This window comes from Diadema antillarum, unplaced genomic scaffold (genome assembly GCF_040938485.1).
Source record: "Diadema antillarum isolate AM-2024a unplaced genomic scaffold, OU_Dant_1.0 seq00000507_RagTag, whole genome shotgun sequence".
Taxonomy (NCBI): domain Eukaryota; kingdom Metazoa; phylum Echinodermata; class Echinoidea; order Diadematoida; family Diadematidae; genus Diadema; species Diadema antillarum.
This window is the reverse complement of record NW_027271462.1, coordinates 1,125,045-1,143,184: the sequence shown is the minus strand read 5'-3', so window position 1 is coordinate 1,143,184 and position 18,140 is coordinate 1,125,045. Positions and strand designations below refer to the sequence as shown.

The following is an 18,140-nucleotide window of genomic DNA, read 5'->3' as shown; positions in this document are numbered from 1 at the left end:
CGGAGGGGAGGGGGAAACATATTTCGCCAATTTCCGAGTGCTCGTATCTGTCAGCCCAGGAAGGTGGAAGACCGGATCCCTGGTCAGTCATAGCTGTGTGAAAGGGTGCGAGGGAATCAGGGAAAAATGAATGAATCAGCGTTTACACCTGACTATCAATTCACCCCGACCGACCCCCCTCCAAATAAAATTGAAACATGACAGGGATTATAGGGGACAATCTCGTTCAGACACACGAAACGCAGTTTTGAACGCTGCACTCCCCCCCCCCCCCCCCGTAACCCGCCAAACTTCTGGGAAAGAAGTGATGATGGCATTTCAATCCTCTGAGTCACTATCGTCTGGGACTTTATTGGGATCGAGTCAGTTCTCCATGGGCACAGACGTTCATAATAAGGTTTCCCTTTGTTGTTGCGAGGAGCTTGTATCTTCCCATCTTTTTGGATTTTAGCTGTTGCTGACAGCGGTTTATAAGTACTATACGGAGGGACAAGCGTAACAAACTTGAACCAGCGAGGAAGACCTGTAATTCCATATCCATTTGTATCTTTCAAGTAAGTCGAAGGAAAACCGAAGGGGGAAAATGGCAGGTAAAGATCGTATAGCTGTACGGACTTTTTCAGTGCAAAAGTTTCAATGGGATCATAAATCGTATGTGTCCTTACTCGCCGTGCTAGCTGCCAGCTTGTTGTGTCTGGTGAACGATGCTGCTGGGAAAGGAGTGCTGGATCCTTCACCGACGGATGAGTACCTGGCGAGTTTCTTCCAACCCAGTTCCTACGAGGAGCACCACCAGGATACCACACCCGACCCGTACCCGGCGGCCAAGGCAACATTGCAGTGTGACTGTGACCAAGCCCCCGGTGAAGGTGAGAATCTTATCGTGGATCCGTGTATCAGCCCATTCTGTTAGGAGAGCATTCATCTCACCTTAAAAATCTTCCATTTTGTGAGGCTCTGAGATTATTCCACGTCGGATGTGCTGTGTAGCATATAGGAGGAATGCTGTTTCAAATAATTGGGGGAGTGGAATAGAGCACCTACCAGTTTGAGTTCCTTTTAAAGGGTGTGTACAGTTCTGGTTGAGGTGAGGATTTAGTTTTTAACGTTTTGCGAGATAAGAAACCACTCCATGAGATGTCAAAGAACATGCACTTGTAAGGGGTATCAAAGGTTGAAAAGATGAAAATTGGTTTTGAAATGGCTGAGATATACACAAACAAGGTGAAACAAAAAGATCCTAATAAAAGGCGTGGCCTGCCGCCTTTTATTATTATCACTTTTTTGGATTTCTCAGCCATTTGAAAACCAATTTTCATCAAATAAACGTCGAATCCTTCTTTAAATTACATGCTCTTTCATATTTTATTGGAGGTTTCTCATTATATGAATATCTCACTTAGCACTGTTCAAAACATGAATCCCCACCTCAACCAGTACTGTACAGTCCCTTTAAGATTCGGATCCAAGAATTTTGTGAAGTGGATGCGCCATTACAAAAATAAAGGGGGCGCACCCCCTCGACATTTTTTTTTGTTTTTATTTCTTTTGTTTTGACAGAATCTGCTATGCCTTTCTGTCCGTTGTATTGTCTTCCTGTTATATTTAGTCTTGTCTCATCCTGTCTTAATTGTCTCTTAGTCTCCCTTTATTAGTTTCTTCGTCCCAGTCTCGTTTAATGTTTAATTGCTTAAATGTGTGTGTTTGTCTGTTGGTAACTCTGTCTTCTTCGTGGGCTTCCGGACTTTTTTTAATGACTTTTTTTCCCAGCCTTTTCCCCCTTTTTTGCATCAGTTCATTTTTTCTATTTGACGTTCTATACCTGAGGCGCCCACATTCTACAAGCAATTTGCCTTTTTAGTGGGTCCCTCCATTTTTCGATGTTTTGCGTATTGTTTTGTCCTTATCACTTCAGTCAGTCAATTTCCATGACGACGTATTTGTTACTCCAAGGTTCCACAATTCCAGTATATTTTTCTCAACTTACTTTGTTTTGATTATGCAACTGTTAAGAAAGTGGAATGTTTATGTTCTTTTCATCCGAAACATAAAATAAAGTTTGAATTGAATTGAATAGAAAAGAAAAATAATGAGGGGGCTCGCGCCCGCTGCCCCCTCTGGATTCGCCACTGTCAGTGATTGTTGGCTGTATATAATTACATGTAATCGTTGGACTAATGCGTGTTGGGAATGCTATTGCAGGTGTTCTTCTGTAGAAGTGCATTCTTCATAGTTAAGGATCAGTAAAAAATAAATAAATAATAAACAATTTCATATACAATATATATATATATATATATATATATATATATATGGGCCGTGACGCGAGAAAAGGGCCCTTAGAGCATTCAATGCTGAAAATGATTTTTCACCTCCACATTGTAGAAGGAACTCAGACGTATGTAGATATGCAGGCCTTTTTTGAAAATTCCACTCCTAAATACCCCAATTACGACATTAAAAAAGGGATGTTTTGTCCAAATCCTGTCACTTTTTGATGCGTCTATGCATGTGCGCACAGTTAGCTATTTGATCCCTTTTTGCGCGTATTGCTAAATGTGGCGTTTGCGCGCAGCGGCTCTAAGGGCCCTTTTCTCGCGTCACGGCCCATATATATATATATATATATATATATATTTATATTAATGTGTCATGAAACCATCTTATCAGTCTTGCGGATGAAATTGCTGAAAGAACGGAATGGCGAAAAAACTTGTTGCATCGCTCTGCATAGGCACATGGTGTGTGTATAATCTCTCTTCACATATAAATTTCTTGAGTCGCTCTATTAAGTTTACCGATTTTTCTTTTAGTCGGCCTTTAATGGTTGATTCACGCGGGATTATGTTGTTATGTTTACTTTTCTCAATAAAGCTGTAATTGTGCTAATGCTGACTGTATGTATTACACATCTAAAGTGAAAATCTGACGTGCTGGAATCGACTTTGGATGATCAGCATATTGTAACTAAATATTACTGATATTATAAGCACACAAAACAGTAAAATGAAAATCTGATGCTCTGTAATCGGCTTTGGAGACCCAATATATTTAGGCCTATACATTGATTCATATTGACATCAAACACACAAAACAGTGAAATTTTGAGGAAAATTAGACAGCTACAAACATATAAAATTCCGAAGGAAAACAGGGCCTACCCCAAGTTGTTCTACATCTGAAGAAATTTACGACGGTATGATGATGACTCACGAGTCATGAAAGAGAGAAAGTTATAACTATAAATATCAAATTATGGACTTTAAGAAAGATTTTACTTATATTTACGGTAATTGGGGAGGTAAGAAACGATTGCATTATCATGGTTTATTATTTTATGACTTGTATGTTTTTGTGATTGGAACAATGAACATGTTAAACTAAAAAACAAAATCACGACTTTTACACTTTCGTCAGATTTGATGAAACTTGTCATTTTGATTTCTTAGAAGAAATTTTGTCGAATCGTAAGTTTGGCAGCATGCCTTTTATTTTATATGAAGAAGTAACAGCAGTAGGACCATACATATATCTTTACTTTTGATAGGATTTTTATTTGCACCAAAAAGGGAAAATCAAATCCAAAGTGACTTTCACACAAAAAAGACAAGATAGTATTATAAAAGTTAGGACTGATGTTACACTTAACGATGCTTGCATTCAAACATATTTCATTTTCACACATGTTAAAAATGCATCATACTTATTTCTTTTTGAAAGGATTTTTACATCTCCTTTCTCCGAGGCTTTTCACGCCTAGCAAGGAAATATTGCAACTTGATAAAACCTGATAAAGAGCTACGTGGAATGCATGTGATGCTGGAATGAAAGCAATCGAGTGTGGGGATATTATACACTGTATTAACAAGAAGGAGAAATGATTTATCACCACTTGGTCTACTATCAGGTGGTCTACTTCCTAGTTCGTCTAAAAAACTACGGCTAAATTCACTTGGTCTACTATGAGTTTTCGTCTAATGCCCGTTTGGTCTACTTCTCACTTGGTCTAATACCCAGTTCGGTTACTTATCGTTTCGTCTAATGGCCAGATGGTCTAACTGTAGTTTTGTCTCCTTGGACTTTTTCCAATCATTTGGTCTAAAATTATGGGAATTGGACGAAGTGAGAATAGCCCATCTGGAAGTAGACCAACTGGTTATAAGTGGCAGTTTTGGACTGGACGAACACTACTGGTTGTAGACGAAACAGGATTAGACCATAGGTGAGACTCTGGCTGTTAGACAAAGTGGGAGTAGACCAAGTGATAGATCACTATTTTCCAGTCAGTGCTGTTACAATTTCAAGTCGTTACAGTTCATTTCGAGCGCCTAGGAGAGTGCGAGGTCAACCACATGCAACAGGTGTTACTTTCATTAAACTTCCCTCAACCGCAGCAGCCGACGGGGGCGTAAACTTGGACGATGTGCACGCCAAGGTCGTCGGCTTGGAATCCCGCGTGGCCGAGATGGAAAGATCGAACAACAAGCTGAAGAAACTTGCCCTAGCAGCCATGAGCGTGGCGCTGGCAGATGAAGGCGAGGCGTGTGAAGAAGCCGGGCACCTTGGAATACAGAATCTTATTAAAGGTAGGGCCTACACTGCAAGAAGTCCGGTGTTTGATATAAAACACCAAGCTGGTGTTAAATTTTCGGTGCTAATTTATGGTGTTAGATTAACACCTCCGGTATAGTTATAGTCATTTCAAAATATAAAATTGTTTTTTGAACAGTTTCTTAGTTACTGCACTTCTTGTTGATTTTGAACTTCAACAAGACGATCAAGAATTTCCAGAAAAAGTACTTGATATTTGAAAAAAAAAAAACATGTGTAAACACATTTACACCACAGTAACACCAGTTGGTGTGGTCTCCTACTGAAGCTGGACTGGTGATATATCATTGACATTAACACCAGCAATATCAAATCAACGCCATGCGGTGTCATTATTGAATTAACACCAGCGTAGTGTCAAAAATATTACCAGCTTTGAACAGTGTCCAATCAACACCACAAAATGCCAAGTGAACACTTTTCAACACCATCACGATACATTTTCTACACTAGTCTTGTGGATGTGGTCCTCTATTGACACTTGATCGGTATTAGATTTAACACCCATGGTGTTAAATCTAACACCGATGTTTTTACAGTGTGTAGTTTAAAGGGTTGGCATCGTATTGGTGGAGATAAAGATTGGGCTTTTAAAGTGATTGTATAAGATGTATTAGTGCATGGAGATGAGACTTGAGCTTTAACTTTTTGCGAGATAGGCCTACTTAGAAGTCACATATTATGGAATGTTACAAAGCATACCATTTTAAGAGGAATTAAAAGTTCATTTGATGAAGATTGGTTTTGCAATGGCTGAGTTATCCAAAACAAAGTATAAAACAAAGCGATCCGGCGTAATAAAAGTTGGGTCCCGCCGTTTATTATAGGATCGCTCTGTTTTGAATATCTCAGCCATTTCAACACCAATTTTCATCAAATAAAACATTGAATTCCTCTTTGAATTACAGTACATGCTTTTTCACATTTCATAAGAGGTTTCTCATTATCTCTCTCTCAAAAAAAGTTAGAAACCTGAAATTAGGTCTCAACCAAAACTATCGATCCCTTTAAGAAAGGAAACCCATGCTCTTCTCGAAAATCGCACTTTTGTTGTTTGTCGTTGTCACTTAAGTTAGAGTCATTTGAACTATTTATTATTCAAATCAAATCATATCTTTTTTATTATCATTTCCGGTATGACAAATTCGTTCAGATACAAAAATAACAATATACCAAAGTAAGAAATATATCGTACCTTATTAGAGGAGAAAATTAGAATTAGCGAGTGCGTAACCTGTAATAAACTATTTTGTTATGTAACAAGTGAGGTATATCACTGGGACCTACGCTTTACAAGCTTGCTTCTAAGTACAGGTTCCATCATATGTCTTTAGCATTCATTCTCAGATTCAAACTTTCGTAGATCAGCCACTATGTTCTATATGTTTGCAATATTCTATAATGCCTCGTAGATGGATATTATGTGTTATTTTCATTTTGTAATATTATGCCTCTTTATAGGTGGATATCATATGTTATTTATTTTGTTATATATTTGATGTATTTTTTCATCGAGAAATATGAAAGAAAAATTGAAATCTAAATTGAACTTGAAAGATTTTATTTTTCTCTTTTTGATAATGGAATGAGTCTTACATTATTATTATTATTATTATTATTATTATTATTATTATTATTATTATTATTTTAATGGCGCATGCGATGAAATTCTTCATTCTGCAGGTTTCCCTGCCCTGACTCTGTCCCCTCCTGCTCAGCCAACTTCCGGTCTCTGTGATCAGCTGGGCACCCCAGCTGCTCCGGCATCTTCGTGTCGCCATCTGAAGCTAGCTTGCAACAGACCGTCGGGAACGTATTTCATAAATAACGGTTACTTCACCAAGGTCAGTTAAAAGAAAAATAATAACCTGATATGATTGTCTCTATGATTATCTCTGTCTATTTCTATCTTTAGAGGGATGGTTTAGTCTTGGCTGAGGTGAGGATTCAGCTTTTAACTTTTCATGAGTCACTGAGAAACCAATTTATGAAATGCTAAAGAGCATACAATTCTAAGGGAATTCATAGTTTACTTGATGAAAATTAGTTTTGAGATGGCTGAGACATTCAAAAAGAAAGTAAAACAAAGTGAACCTCATAAAAGGTGGGTCCCACCTTTTATTAGGATCACTTTGTTTTGGATATCTCAGCCATTTCAAAACTACTTTTCATCAAAAAACTTTTTTCTTAGAATCATATGCTTTTCAGATTTCATAAGAGGTTTCTCATTATCTAAAATAGAATCATAAAAAAACCAGAAACCTGGAGCTCCATCTTAAACGGAACTGTTCCATCCCTTTAACTAACTTTTGTTTCTAATTCTATCTCTCTCTCTGTATAATGTTACTGTATAAAGTATAGATTATATATGTATATATAAATTGTTTTGTACACTGTCAGATAGGCCATGTCATAAATAATTTCGTGGTGTAGATAATGCTCTATAATCGTATCTGTCTCATCTACTACCACAATGTTCTCCGCAATTAAAATGACTGTGAATATAGATTTAATGTGTAATATACCGTATGTAAAAAAAAAATTACAACGGGACCTCCGCAATTTTTAACTTTAGAAATAGTGAATCTATCCAAATGCAATTTCAGGGTGTGAAACTATAAATTATTACCCACATCTTACTGAAAATCCCATCCGATTTGCTTCAGTGGTCAAAAAGAAATGAGGAGTTTTGTAGAGCATGTCAGGAATCCCTTTCCTCCAAGTTCTGTCCATTATGTTCACACATTATGCAATTCCAAGAGCATCCAAGTACATAAGTTGGGAAGAATCAGACTTATGACATGCTCTACAACAATCTACATTTCTCTGCGACCGCTTGATCAAATTGAATGGGTTTTTTTGCAAAATATAACTAAGATATTATATTTTAAGAGCCTGGTGTATATTTAGATGGGTTAATAATATTGAGTGTTATCAATGCGAAAATCCGACCTTTTTTTTTGTTTTGTTTTGTTTTTGTTTTTGTTTTTGTTTTTGTTTTGTTTTTGTTTTTGTTTTTTTTTGGGGGGGGGGACATAATAGGTCTACTGTGAGATGGAGCTATTTGGTGGTGGTTGGGCGCGGTACGGTAAAGGTGGAATGCAGAGCCAGTGGAACTTTGTGGACGAAGACATGATCGAGGTCAACCTGGAAATCATCGACCCACGGGATATCAAGGAGATGATCGACATGAGTTACAATACATTCCAAGTACACACCGATGTCAGATTCAGGTAAGAATACCTGTGTGCTTGTTGTTGCTGTTGTTGTCGTCGTTGTCGTTGTTGTTGTTGTTAATGTTGTTGTTTTGCGCGCGCGCGTGTGTGCTCGATGATTAATAGTTGCCCCGAGTTCACGAAGGTACTACGATGTAGTATAGTTAAAGGACAAGTCCTGCACCTTCATATACATGTAAATTGAGTGAATGCAACAATTTTCGCAAACACATCAGTGAAAGTTTGGGGGAAGTCGGACAATCCTTTAAAAAGTTATGAATTTTTGAAGTTTCTGCACAGTCGCATGCTGGATGTGAAGACTACTACAGTGTATTATGTCACATGCGCAGAACGATACGTAAAGGGAAATATAAACATAATTTCACAAATTGTATTTTAAAAAAAAATGCACATTTCCTTGACTTGTCACTGACGTATTTATATTGAGGGTAATATTATTCCCCCTGCCTTCTGAGAGAGGCAAGTCAAGTGTTGTTGTTTTTATTATGAGAGAAAGATGTTGAATTTTCTTTATAAATTCTTCATAGCGTTCTATACTATTGTGACATTACAAGGTATAGTAGTCTTCTTCTTATTCAACAGGGACTGAGCAGAAACTTCAAAAATGCATAACTTTTTAACGAATTGTCTGATTTTCCTCAAACTTTTACTGATGTGTTGTGCATATAATTGCTGCATTCACTCAATCCACGACACACTAACCGTTCAAATTACGTTTACTCTGCCGTTCTAAATATTGCAGATGCGTCCATGCAACATTTATGGTGTTAGATTAACACCTCTGGGTGTCATTTCAAAATATAAAATTGTTTTCTTTTTCATAGTTTCTTTATTACTATTCTTCTTGTTGATTTTGAACGTCAACAAGACGATCAAGAACTGCAACACCATCACAACATGCTTTATACACCTGTGGGTGTGGTCCTCTTTGACACTTGATCGGTGTTAGATTTAACACCCGTGGTGTTAAATCTAACACCAATGTTTTTGCAGTGTAGATAGTGAAAGTACATTATTGTAAGCTTCCGTAATGATATGGTGATATCACACCAAACACTGTAACTTGTTTCACTTCCGAAGTTTGCAAGCTGACGACAGCACCAACCCTTCGCGAGTCAACGCTCGCATCCTCCCATGGTTCCACAGAGCAGCGTATTTCATAGAAGGGTATGGCGAAAACTTCACGCGTCTGGAATTCATTGCCGGAGGTATGGACACTCTTTTTCCCTCTTTTTCGAGGCAACAAGCATCTTATTAGTAAGATGATCCGTGTGAGATCACAGATCACCTTCTGTTTCTGTATGCAAAATATTTTTGCTGTATAATTGGATCATGTAATTTATTTTGAATACAGTCCGACCTCTCCTATCCGGTCTCTTTTTATCCGGATCTCTTTCTCTCTGTTATAAATCCGGATGCAATCTCGGCGTGATTTTTTTTTTTTTTTTCAATCCAATGATTAGGCCTACGGGAAAAGGGGGGATTTCACATTCAAACAAAATTCCTACACAAACTTACATGAATTACTATTATATCATCATTATTTATTCGGCATTTGCAAAACAATACAAGTGATAACAGAGAAACAAAATAAACAAACAAAACACAAGAAAACGATTACGTATTATTTCCAAGATAATAATTTAAATATACATTCACATAAAATTTTCATTAAAATGATAATATGCACTCAGACATCCACTATCCCCAAATCACCGCAGTGTACGCCACCTGCAAAAGGTTACAATATACGTCATGTAAAGCACAATTGGGTAGGCAGCTATGTGTATTAAACATTGAGTCTCCCATATCTGGCCAGATACTTTATCCGGATGAGCGCCGGGTCCGGACATGTCCGGATAGGAGAGGTCGGACCGTCAGACTGTAGATTTTCAAAACATAGTTATGTCCTTTGTAAGTGACAAGCACATTGTCTATTTTTATAGTAATTCTTGTCAGTTTATTTCGCTCCATGCAGGGCTAGAAGATTTGTGCGCTGGGGATGCCATGAAGTGGCAAAATCTGCCCGGCTCAGATAATAGATATTTGAGAATCCCATTGATTTACGAATTGAGTATTATAATCACTGATCTTTGTGGAAGAACACAAACAGCCCAATACTCTTTGGAGTCGACCGTTACCGAAGAGCATACGCTTCGATGAACATAATTCGCTGACCGGTGCTATTCGTGGGTTTCGAAAGTTCCCCCGGGTGCAGCGAACAAATCGAACGGCACTCTATAGATTATTGTGTTTGGATTTCGAATAACTCGATGCCAGGATTAAACCTCCGGTAACCGAGATTTGCTGCCAAATTTAACACATGTTCAAAAGCCTGAAAAGATGAGAAAGATGCGGGATTCAGTGGCGGGTCCAGGATGGGGCGCACCGAGGGGCGCCCCCTATTTTTTTGTTGAACCAAAGGAAATGAAAAGAAAAAAACATGGAGGGATGAGTGCGCCCCCTTTAATTTTGTAAAGACCCCCCTCCCCCTGAAGAAATTCCTGGATCCGCCCCTGGGATTCATGCAAATTCATACCTTACAGCAGGTGCAAATAAAATGCTCGCTGTGTCATATCATTGAGAGTACATTAATGCACTAATATTCATTTCGGCAACTTACTTTGAAACATTTACACGGTATATTTCAACGTTGTCTTTAATATTTCCTTTTTCGCTAAATGTTAATAAGCCAGTTCGGAGTTAGCTCATGGGCACATTGGTACGAATGACCTTTCTTTTGTCTCAGTTGGTTAGGGGCACTTCACTCGTTTTCAGAGCGACATAATGCATAAGCTTTACGTAACAATTTATGGGATTCATCAATCCCGTTCAAACAAAGAATAAACTTGCGTAGACCAGATGAGCAGAACGATCCGCCAATTCACACTTGAGAAAGCATCCATTTCATTATTTCGCATTGAATGTATTGACAATCTCTTTCTATTGATATTGCCAAATACCACTTTTGCTGTCAGGTGGATGTGCTGGCAAGCGGCATTTATAAGGATTACATGAATAACCATTACATGACAGATGCTTATCCCAGTAAATTTAAAAACCAACATGCCTGTTGGTCCGAATGACCTTGTTTCTGCTCATGCGCAAAGTGGAACTCCGAACTGGCTTATAGGATCCTAAGCTAGAACTCCAAGAATATATCTTTTCTGAGAAAACTTGAATGACATATGTATGGGGTGTGCTGATATAGAAGACAGCTAATTTTACGAAATTTTATTTAAAGTATACATAATTAGAAAAAAAATCACAACACCGGTCTTGTTGAAGCACCACATCATTTTGTTTGCCTTTTCAAACAAGATTTGGCGTGATTGTAAATATATAATGCTATAAACCTGTAATGCTCATTTTCTTTTCCGAAGTGCTTTGAAGCTTGTGTAGCACTTTGTAATAGGATTTTTTTTCATGTGTGAACATGTTATTGTATTATGGTTGTTTGTCTTTTTCTTTTGAATGTTGCTTTTGTTGCGACCAACATGGAGAGAGTGATGACTTACGTTACTCATCTCTCATCCGTAATGCACAGGGAATCGGATAACATGTCGTATCACACCGGGAACGTCACACAAGTGTGGCTACGGGAGAGTACCAAAGCCCAACGAAGAGTCCGACCAGATCCTAGTCGAGTCCGTCTACTTCGGGCCTCGTGCGACGGCGAGCGGAGCGAGCGTGTATCGGGAGGACTGGCAGGCCAATCGCTTTACGTGGCAAGGAACCTACTACTACGTCTACGCCATGTAAATCGGCTGCTGCAGTGGTTGTTAAAGATTTGGCTCGTTAAAGAAGGACAGAACATCACAGTGTGCTCATTTGCCATAAAGGTCGACAGTCAGTTGTCAGTTAGCAGTTGTCACTAATCTGTTATGAGGTGACGTTTGCTGTTCGGTGTCGGGCACAGTCACAACCACTTCCGAGAAGAAAAAAGAAAAGAAAAGAAAGGATGTGAAAAAAGCAAACGCTTTTAAAGTTATCTGCATATTATGTCATGTACAATGTTGTATGTACTGCGCATAGTAGGCCTATATCAAAACAAGCAGGAGATTTAGCTGCGGTGCCGAGATTGTACAGTTCCCAGATCAATGCACTGAAACAGCATAATATTCCCCTATCTACCACAGCATAACTCGATCAATGTATTCTTCTGAAATGAATCCATGGTGAAAATATTTCTGATACTCGATTCTGATACTGTAAACCACAAATATTACTCTCTACTCTCAGCACTGATAGATACCTAAAACTGTCTATATTAGGATATTTCGGGATTCTGAGAAAACTTGAGGCTTCTTACCCACCTCCTTCATGCTCAAAAAAGAAACGCGATTCTTTGGACCTCGTTAAGATTAGCTTATAGGAGATTTCAAACTGCGATGAAATGCATATTAGTATAGTTGGCGAGTATATGACTTAGTCCCAGATTTTGCTTAATACTCTAGATTTTCGAAATAATGAACACTGATACTGACAACGAAATCTCGTTTCGAAGTAGTATTGTTTTGTCTCAAAGTCGTTAAATAACTTATTCATGCAGTTGTTTTTATCTCCTTTAACAAAATCCGATGTAACTAGCAAACTTTTTCGTTCCAAGGAGATTGTTGTAATGAGTCTTCTACATGTACCTCTCCTCTGATATATTGATGGTAATGTGATTATGTAACAAGTCCTATACACAACATACAGGCGACTCTCAATATAACGAAGTCCTATCGACTGGCAATTTTCTCTCGCTATACAGTGCACTCCCGTTATAACGAACACGGTGATAACGTAATTCCGGTTACAACGAATTAAAAATCCAGATCGCAAAATTATCGGGTCTCTGTTTTTTGGTTTTTGCTTTTAATTGTTTATTTGTTCGGTTATACAGCTGTAACTTAATTTCGATATAGGCCTAAAGAAAGAAAACTGCCGGTCCCGATGACTTCGTTATAACGGGAGTCCACTGTATCGAAGTTTCGTCAGGCGTTTCTCTTTAAAAAAAAGAAAAAAGTGAAGAAATTAACACTTCAGCAGTATGCATGACAGAGAACACCACACTAATTAGTGAGGGGTCAATAGAAACTAACGCATCCTCCTGCTTTTCTGTACAATGTAGTTCCATGCTGCGCAAAATGACTCGGATTTTCACACACAAAAAGGAAACAAAAATAACCATGACGCTACTCTTTACACTGTCGTCATCATAATATGCATGAAAGAATCTGGTGCTTTTGTAAATAAAATGTTTGGAAAGGAAACTGTTTCGCTTCATAGTGAAAATGCTTCCTGAATCAGTTTCTGCATCTGTGTGTATATGTGGTGTACATGATTGTAATATGTCTAGTGTGTGATTATCAACACTCAAGTTGTCAGTGTCTCCGATGAAAACTGTGTGATGAAGTTGTATCAAAACAGAGATTATTGTTACTGCAAGGAAATGTTCAATAAAATGGCTCAGTACAGTGCACTCCCGTTATAAAGAACACGGTTATAACGAAACTCCGGTTACAACGAGGTAAAGATTTAGGCCATAGCATTATCCGCTCTATGTCTTTTTTATTATTTATTTGTTCGGTTATAAGGAAATTCCGATGTAACGAAAAAAAAACAAAAACTGCCGGTCCCGAGGACTTCGTTTAAACGAGAGTCCACTGTAGCGTGGAGATACCATGGGGTGGGAAGATCTGGCTCAGCTGGGATATATTATATTCTAGAATCCTAGTGACGAATTGTGGATACAGCTTGGTCGCTGATCTCCGTAGGTTCACACGCACGAAAAAACATCATGCGACTGGAGTCGACCGTTACCGATGAGCGTACATTTCATTCTATGCAGGGGCGGATCCAGGAATTCCGTAAAAGAGGGGCGCCTTTGTTAAAGGGGGGCTTACTCGCCCCCCCCCCCCATGCATTTTTTTTGTTTTTGTTTTGTCTGTTGTTTTTTAACAAAATAAAAGGGGGTGCCCGGTGCGTCCCCTCCTGGATCAGCCACTGCTATGCACATAATTATTTCGCTAATGGGCGCTATTCGTGGTTTTCGAATGTACCCTGGTGGACAGCGAATAAAGATTGATTAGGTCGGGCCACTCACGAATCCCAACGCTACCGCCACTCCATTTTATAAAAACAAACTGTACAGTAGGGTAAAAATGAAAGAGGAAAGATTTGACATTCAGAATTATTTCATCAGTGATAATTATTGGTCACAACCACACACGTAGATTTAAAGTGATGACATCATCAGCTCATAAGACTCCATTGACTGGCAAACATTCCTATCAAAAATACAGGTGTACGTGCATTTCCATTCAGATGTACAGTTGTGTAGCAAGGTTCCCACTTCGCCGAGTTGGAGTCTCGAGTTGTGCCGAGCTGCGCGAGCTTGAACTCGCTTGAACTCGCGTGAACTCGCGTGAAAGTTGTCAATTTTAATGAGCTGCGCATGAGTGATCTACGAGGCAACATCGAATTTACTACGATAGCTGTACGAGTGATCCGAGCGTGATACGAGTAACACCGATCTTGATGTGAGTTGTGATGACCTGTGTACGACTTTAACCGAGCTTTCATCGGGTTATAAAAAGCTTGTTACGAGCCCGTTACGAGCCCGTTATGAGTTCGCGCAATCCCTGCTGTTCGGTTTGGCCTTCATTGGGGTCTCTTCCATTTTCTTCTACTGGGACCTGGTCTTGTGGGTCTTGTTTCTAGAGGCTTGGTCTTCTGACTGCCTCTGTAGCTCATCACGGATAATCTCTTCAGTTTCTACTCTCTTCCTGCTCTTCTACCTCTACTTCTACCATTGCTTGATTGATCTCCATTTCCTTCTCCGGTTTTTTCTTGGATTTCTTGAGCCGAGGCATGCTTTTTGTCTTAATTCTTACGTAGTTCTAGAAATGTAATGGCAACGACCTATTTGTGCACTTGCACGTGCGTTAAGGGTTGAATGAATGTCTTCTGTCTTGAAAACGCTGGGAAAATGTGAATAATTCCATATTAATATGGGTCAGTGCAATGCACTCTGAATAAGCTAATACAAAACTCGTAAGTCGCAGAGCTCGATCTAAACTCGCGCTTAGCTCGAGGGCAATCCCCCCTTAACACATACCGGTAGTAGAGTCGTAGTGCTCGTATCGCACTCTTCAACACTCGAGCAGAACTCGCGTAATACTTGAAGGTGGCGAGTTACGAAGAGTTTATCACGAGCTTCGTACGAGTCTTGAGAGTTTGTTACGAGTAGCACGAGTATATTACGAGTTTAAACGAGTTCAGCACGAGTTACTTCGAGTTAGGGAAAATTTTCGAACATGTTCAAAAATTTTGATTCACGAGTTACGCCGAGTCGTGCTGACTTGTCGCGAGTTATCCCGAGTTTACATGAAGAGCTTTACGCGAGTTATCGCGAGTGCCCTTTGAGGCAACTTGCCACAACTCGCCAAAGCTCGGCACTATAACTCGGCTGGCTGGGAACACTGCTTATAGAATAATATTGAAAAACGGATAACATCCATCCTTATCAAGTTACTGGAGAAGTGTAATAATCTACAAATGGAGACTTTAAAGGAAATTGGTTTGTATAGCTGCCAAGTTATAGAAGGAAAACATTCCATCACACACACACACACACGCACACACACACAGAAACACACACATACACAGAAACACACACACACACCCGTATACAGTCGAATATTGTGCGCAAATAAAGAGGATAGTTGTTTCGCGTAAGATTACTGATGAATTGCTGTAACGAAGGGAAATTAGATTGAGTTTGGTGCATTATCATACCGACCAAAAATGTGCTCTTTATTTCAATACAAATCACGGTACGAGTTCAACAAGGGCATGATAATTATTCAATGCACCACCGCCGTTGAGCACCTACTCATGCTTGCGATTTGCATCTGCTACGTGAAAATACATGTACGTGAAACATTTGAATTCTCTGTACAAATTATATATTTTTGCCATACCTTCGATTGTTACGAAACAACCTTCTTCGTTGTGTGATCCTATAATTTTAGTACAGTGTATTTACAGTCAAGCTGAAAATCGGAGTTGGAATGTCGTGTATGGGGAAATGTCCTTTCTGAATGTCTAAGTGCTAACACTGCAAGAGGGAGCTATTTCATATGCCATACAGTACTGCATGTACATCGTATATGGCGTCCGTCTACCTGCATTTACATACTGTACTGTATACAATCAGTTAGATTTAAAAAAAAATAAAGTGAATACTTTTTCCAGTTCATATTTTTCATGGAAGATTTTTATGAAAGTCAATCATTTATATACGATATTAAAGGTAATTCAGTAGACCAATTGGTAATTCCACTTTGCGCTTGGGCAGAAAAAAGTCATTTGTACCTGTAGGCATTTTGGTTTGCTTATTCATCAAGATACTAGTAAGCATCTGTGATGTGATGATTATTCATATGATCCTTATCAAAAAGGCGCTAGACATTACATCAACCAGTCAGAAAGCCTGGTACTGTATTTGGCAAACTCAAAAGAAAAAGATTATATTGCATCAAAAACAACAGCAATGAAACAGATGCCTGCTAAAATGACAGCTGAGGGACCATTTTGGTCATCTGGTCTAAACGCATATTCATTCTTTGCTTGAAAACGAATTCCATAAATGATTACATCGGGCACGCTTATGTATTATGCCACTTTGAAAACGAGTGAAGTGTGTAACCAACTGAGAAAAAGGAAAGGTCATTTGTACCAATTTGTACATAAGCTAATTACGACGAATTGGCTTATTGGCTATCAAACTGGTAGGTCATTTGTATAAAGGGAAACTTTATGCGCATGAGTGATCACATCTGTTTTTGTCCTCAAAGGGCACAAAGAGAAACTACAAAATTGACATGTTGTAATACATTTGCAAATGCTCTCCAAGATAACAATGATAACTTAAAACCAATTTGACACAATGAGAAATAAGAATTAAATAAAAAAATAGTTTTTGTCCTCTTATATTTGTTTCGCCTCAAACAAAAACAAAGTGGGAAACACAGGAAAATTAGTGTATTTTCTGTCAATTCCAACTTCATATGGCATATGAAGTTATACCACAAAGATTATTAAATGGACAGTTCCTTTATTTTATTCTTTTACTTTAAAAATACATGTACAAGAATTCATGAAACAAATTCAAGGACAAATATTATTTCAAATTTTTCCAATTTGATAAAACATAATTGAAATATTTTTGTTCGAATGACTCCTTTTCTGTCGTCATTTGAATTTGGATTTGAGAGAAGATTCTTCATATTCCTCCATTTTTTTCAGCCTTTGTCTATCTTTGAGGAACAAAGAAATTATAGCGATCATACATTTATTTTTGCAAATCAATTCAAGTTTCTTTTTGTTAGCTCAAAAGCCAAATTGTTGCCAGTGCATGATATTGTCAAAGATGGAGATTAAAAAAAAAAATGATAATAATATATATATATATATATATATATATATAAATATATATATATATATATAAATATATATATATATACACATATATATATATATGCAAATACATTGTAGTACATGCATTTGTAAATTATCTCACTGAATAAACCACACTAAATATATTCAGTAAAAATATTCAATTTATTTTTAAGTCTGTGAGTGTGTACATTGTGTAAAGAGAGATGGGGGGGGGGGGGGGAGAGAATGCTCTACTTTCAATGGACTCCTACACCATCTTAAAGGTACTGCTTATCATTAGGAGCAGTGACTTATTAATAAAGGCACATGGTCCCGGTGGTTTAATCGAATGCGTACACGGGCACACGGCACAAGTTTCCTATAGAGACCTAGGCTATCGACTCCTCTTTAGCGCTTACGCTTTGACCCATTTCCCCCGAGTCCGAAGAAGTCCGATCCACTGTGGTCAGTGTCCGATCACAGTTCCGCTCTTGATTCGGCAGAGGGGGATGACAGCTTTAACAAACTTCTTTTGTGATGTCATACTAAGAAGGATAATGCATGCACCCTGACATTACTACAGACTGTGTGATGCCCAGAGAAGACAAGGAAGGCAATGCTACCTAGCAACACCTATGCGCTTTACTCTTGATGACAGCTCAACTTCGGCAATCTTTGTACAATGCTGACGGTGATCGACAGTATCATCAACAGCGCCCTCTACACTACTGGGACCATGCGCCTTCAAAAAATGTTCCGAGTTATCACATTTGATGCATATGTGTAGGTCAGTTGTATCACAAAACATCCTACCATATACAAATTTTGCAATAAAGCCTAAAATATACAGAGATATCACTATTT

General features: G+C 38.4%; 1 protein-coding gene across 1 annotated transcript; it reads left to right on the top strand.

Annotated features, from left to right (window-relative positions):
• The first annotated feature begins 489 nt into the window (after positions 1–489).
• LOC139733960 (echinolectin 1-like) lies at positions 490–11,896 on the top strand. The gene is made up of 6 exons (XM_071644773.1): positions 490–869; positions 4,395–4,586; positions 6,295–6,455; positions 7,654–7,844; positions 8,928–9,055; positions 11,395–11,896. Exons 1-6 carry the CDS (start codon positions 584–586, stop codon positions 11,607–11,609), a joined length of 1,173 nt encoding a protein of 390 aa, XP_071500874.1. The 5' UTR covers positions 490–583; the 3' UTR covers positions 11,610–11,896.
• Positions 11,897–18,140: the final 6,244 nt, after the last annotated feature.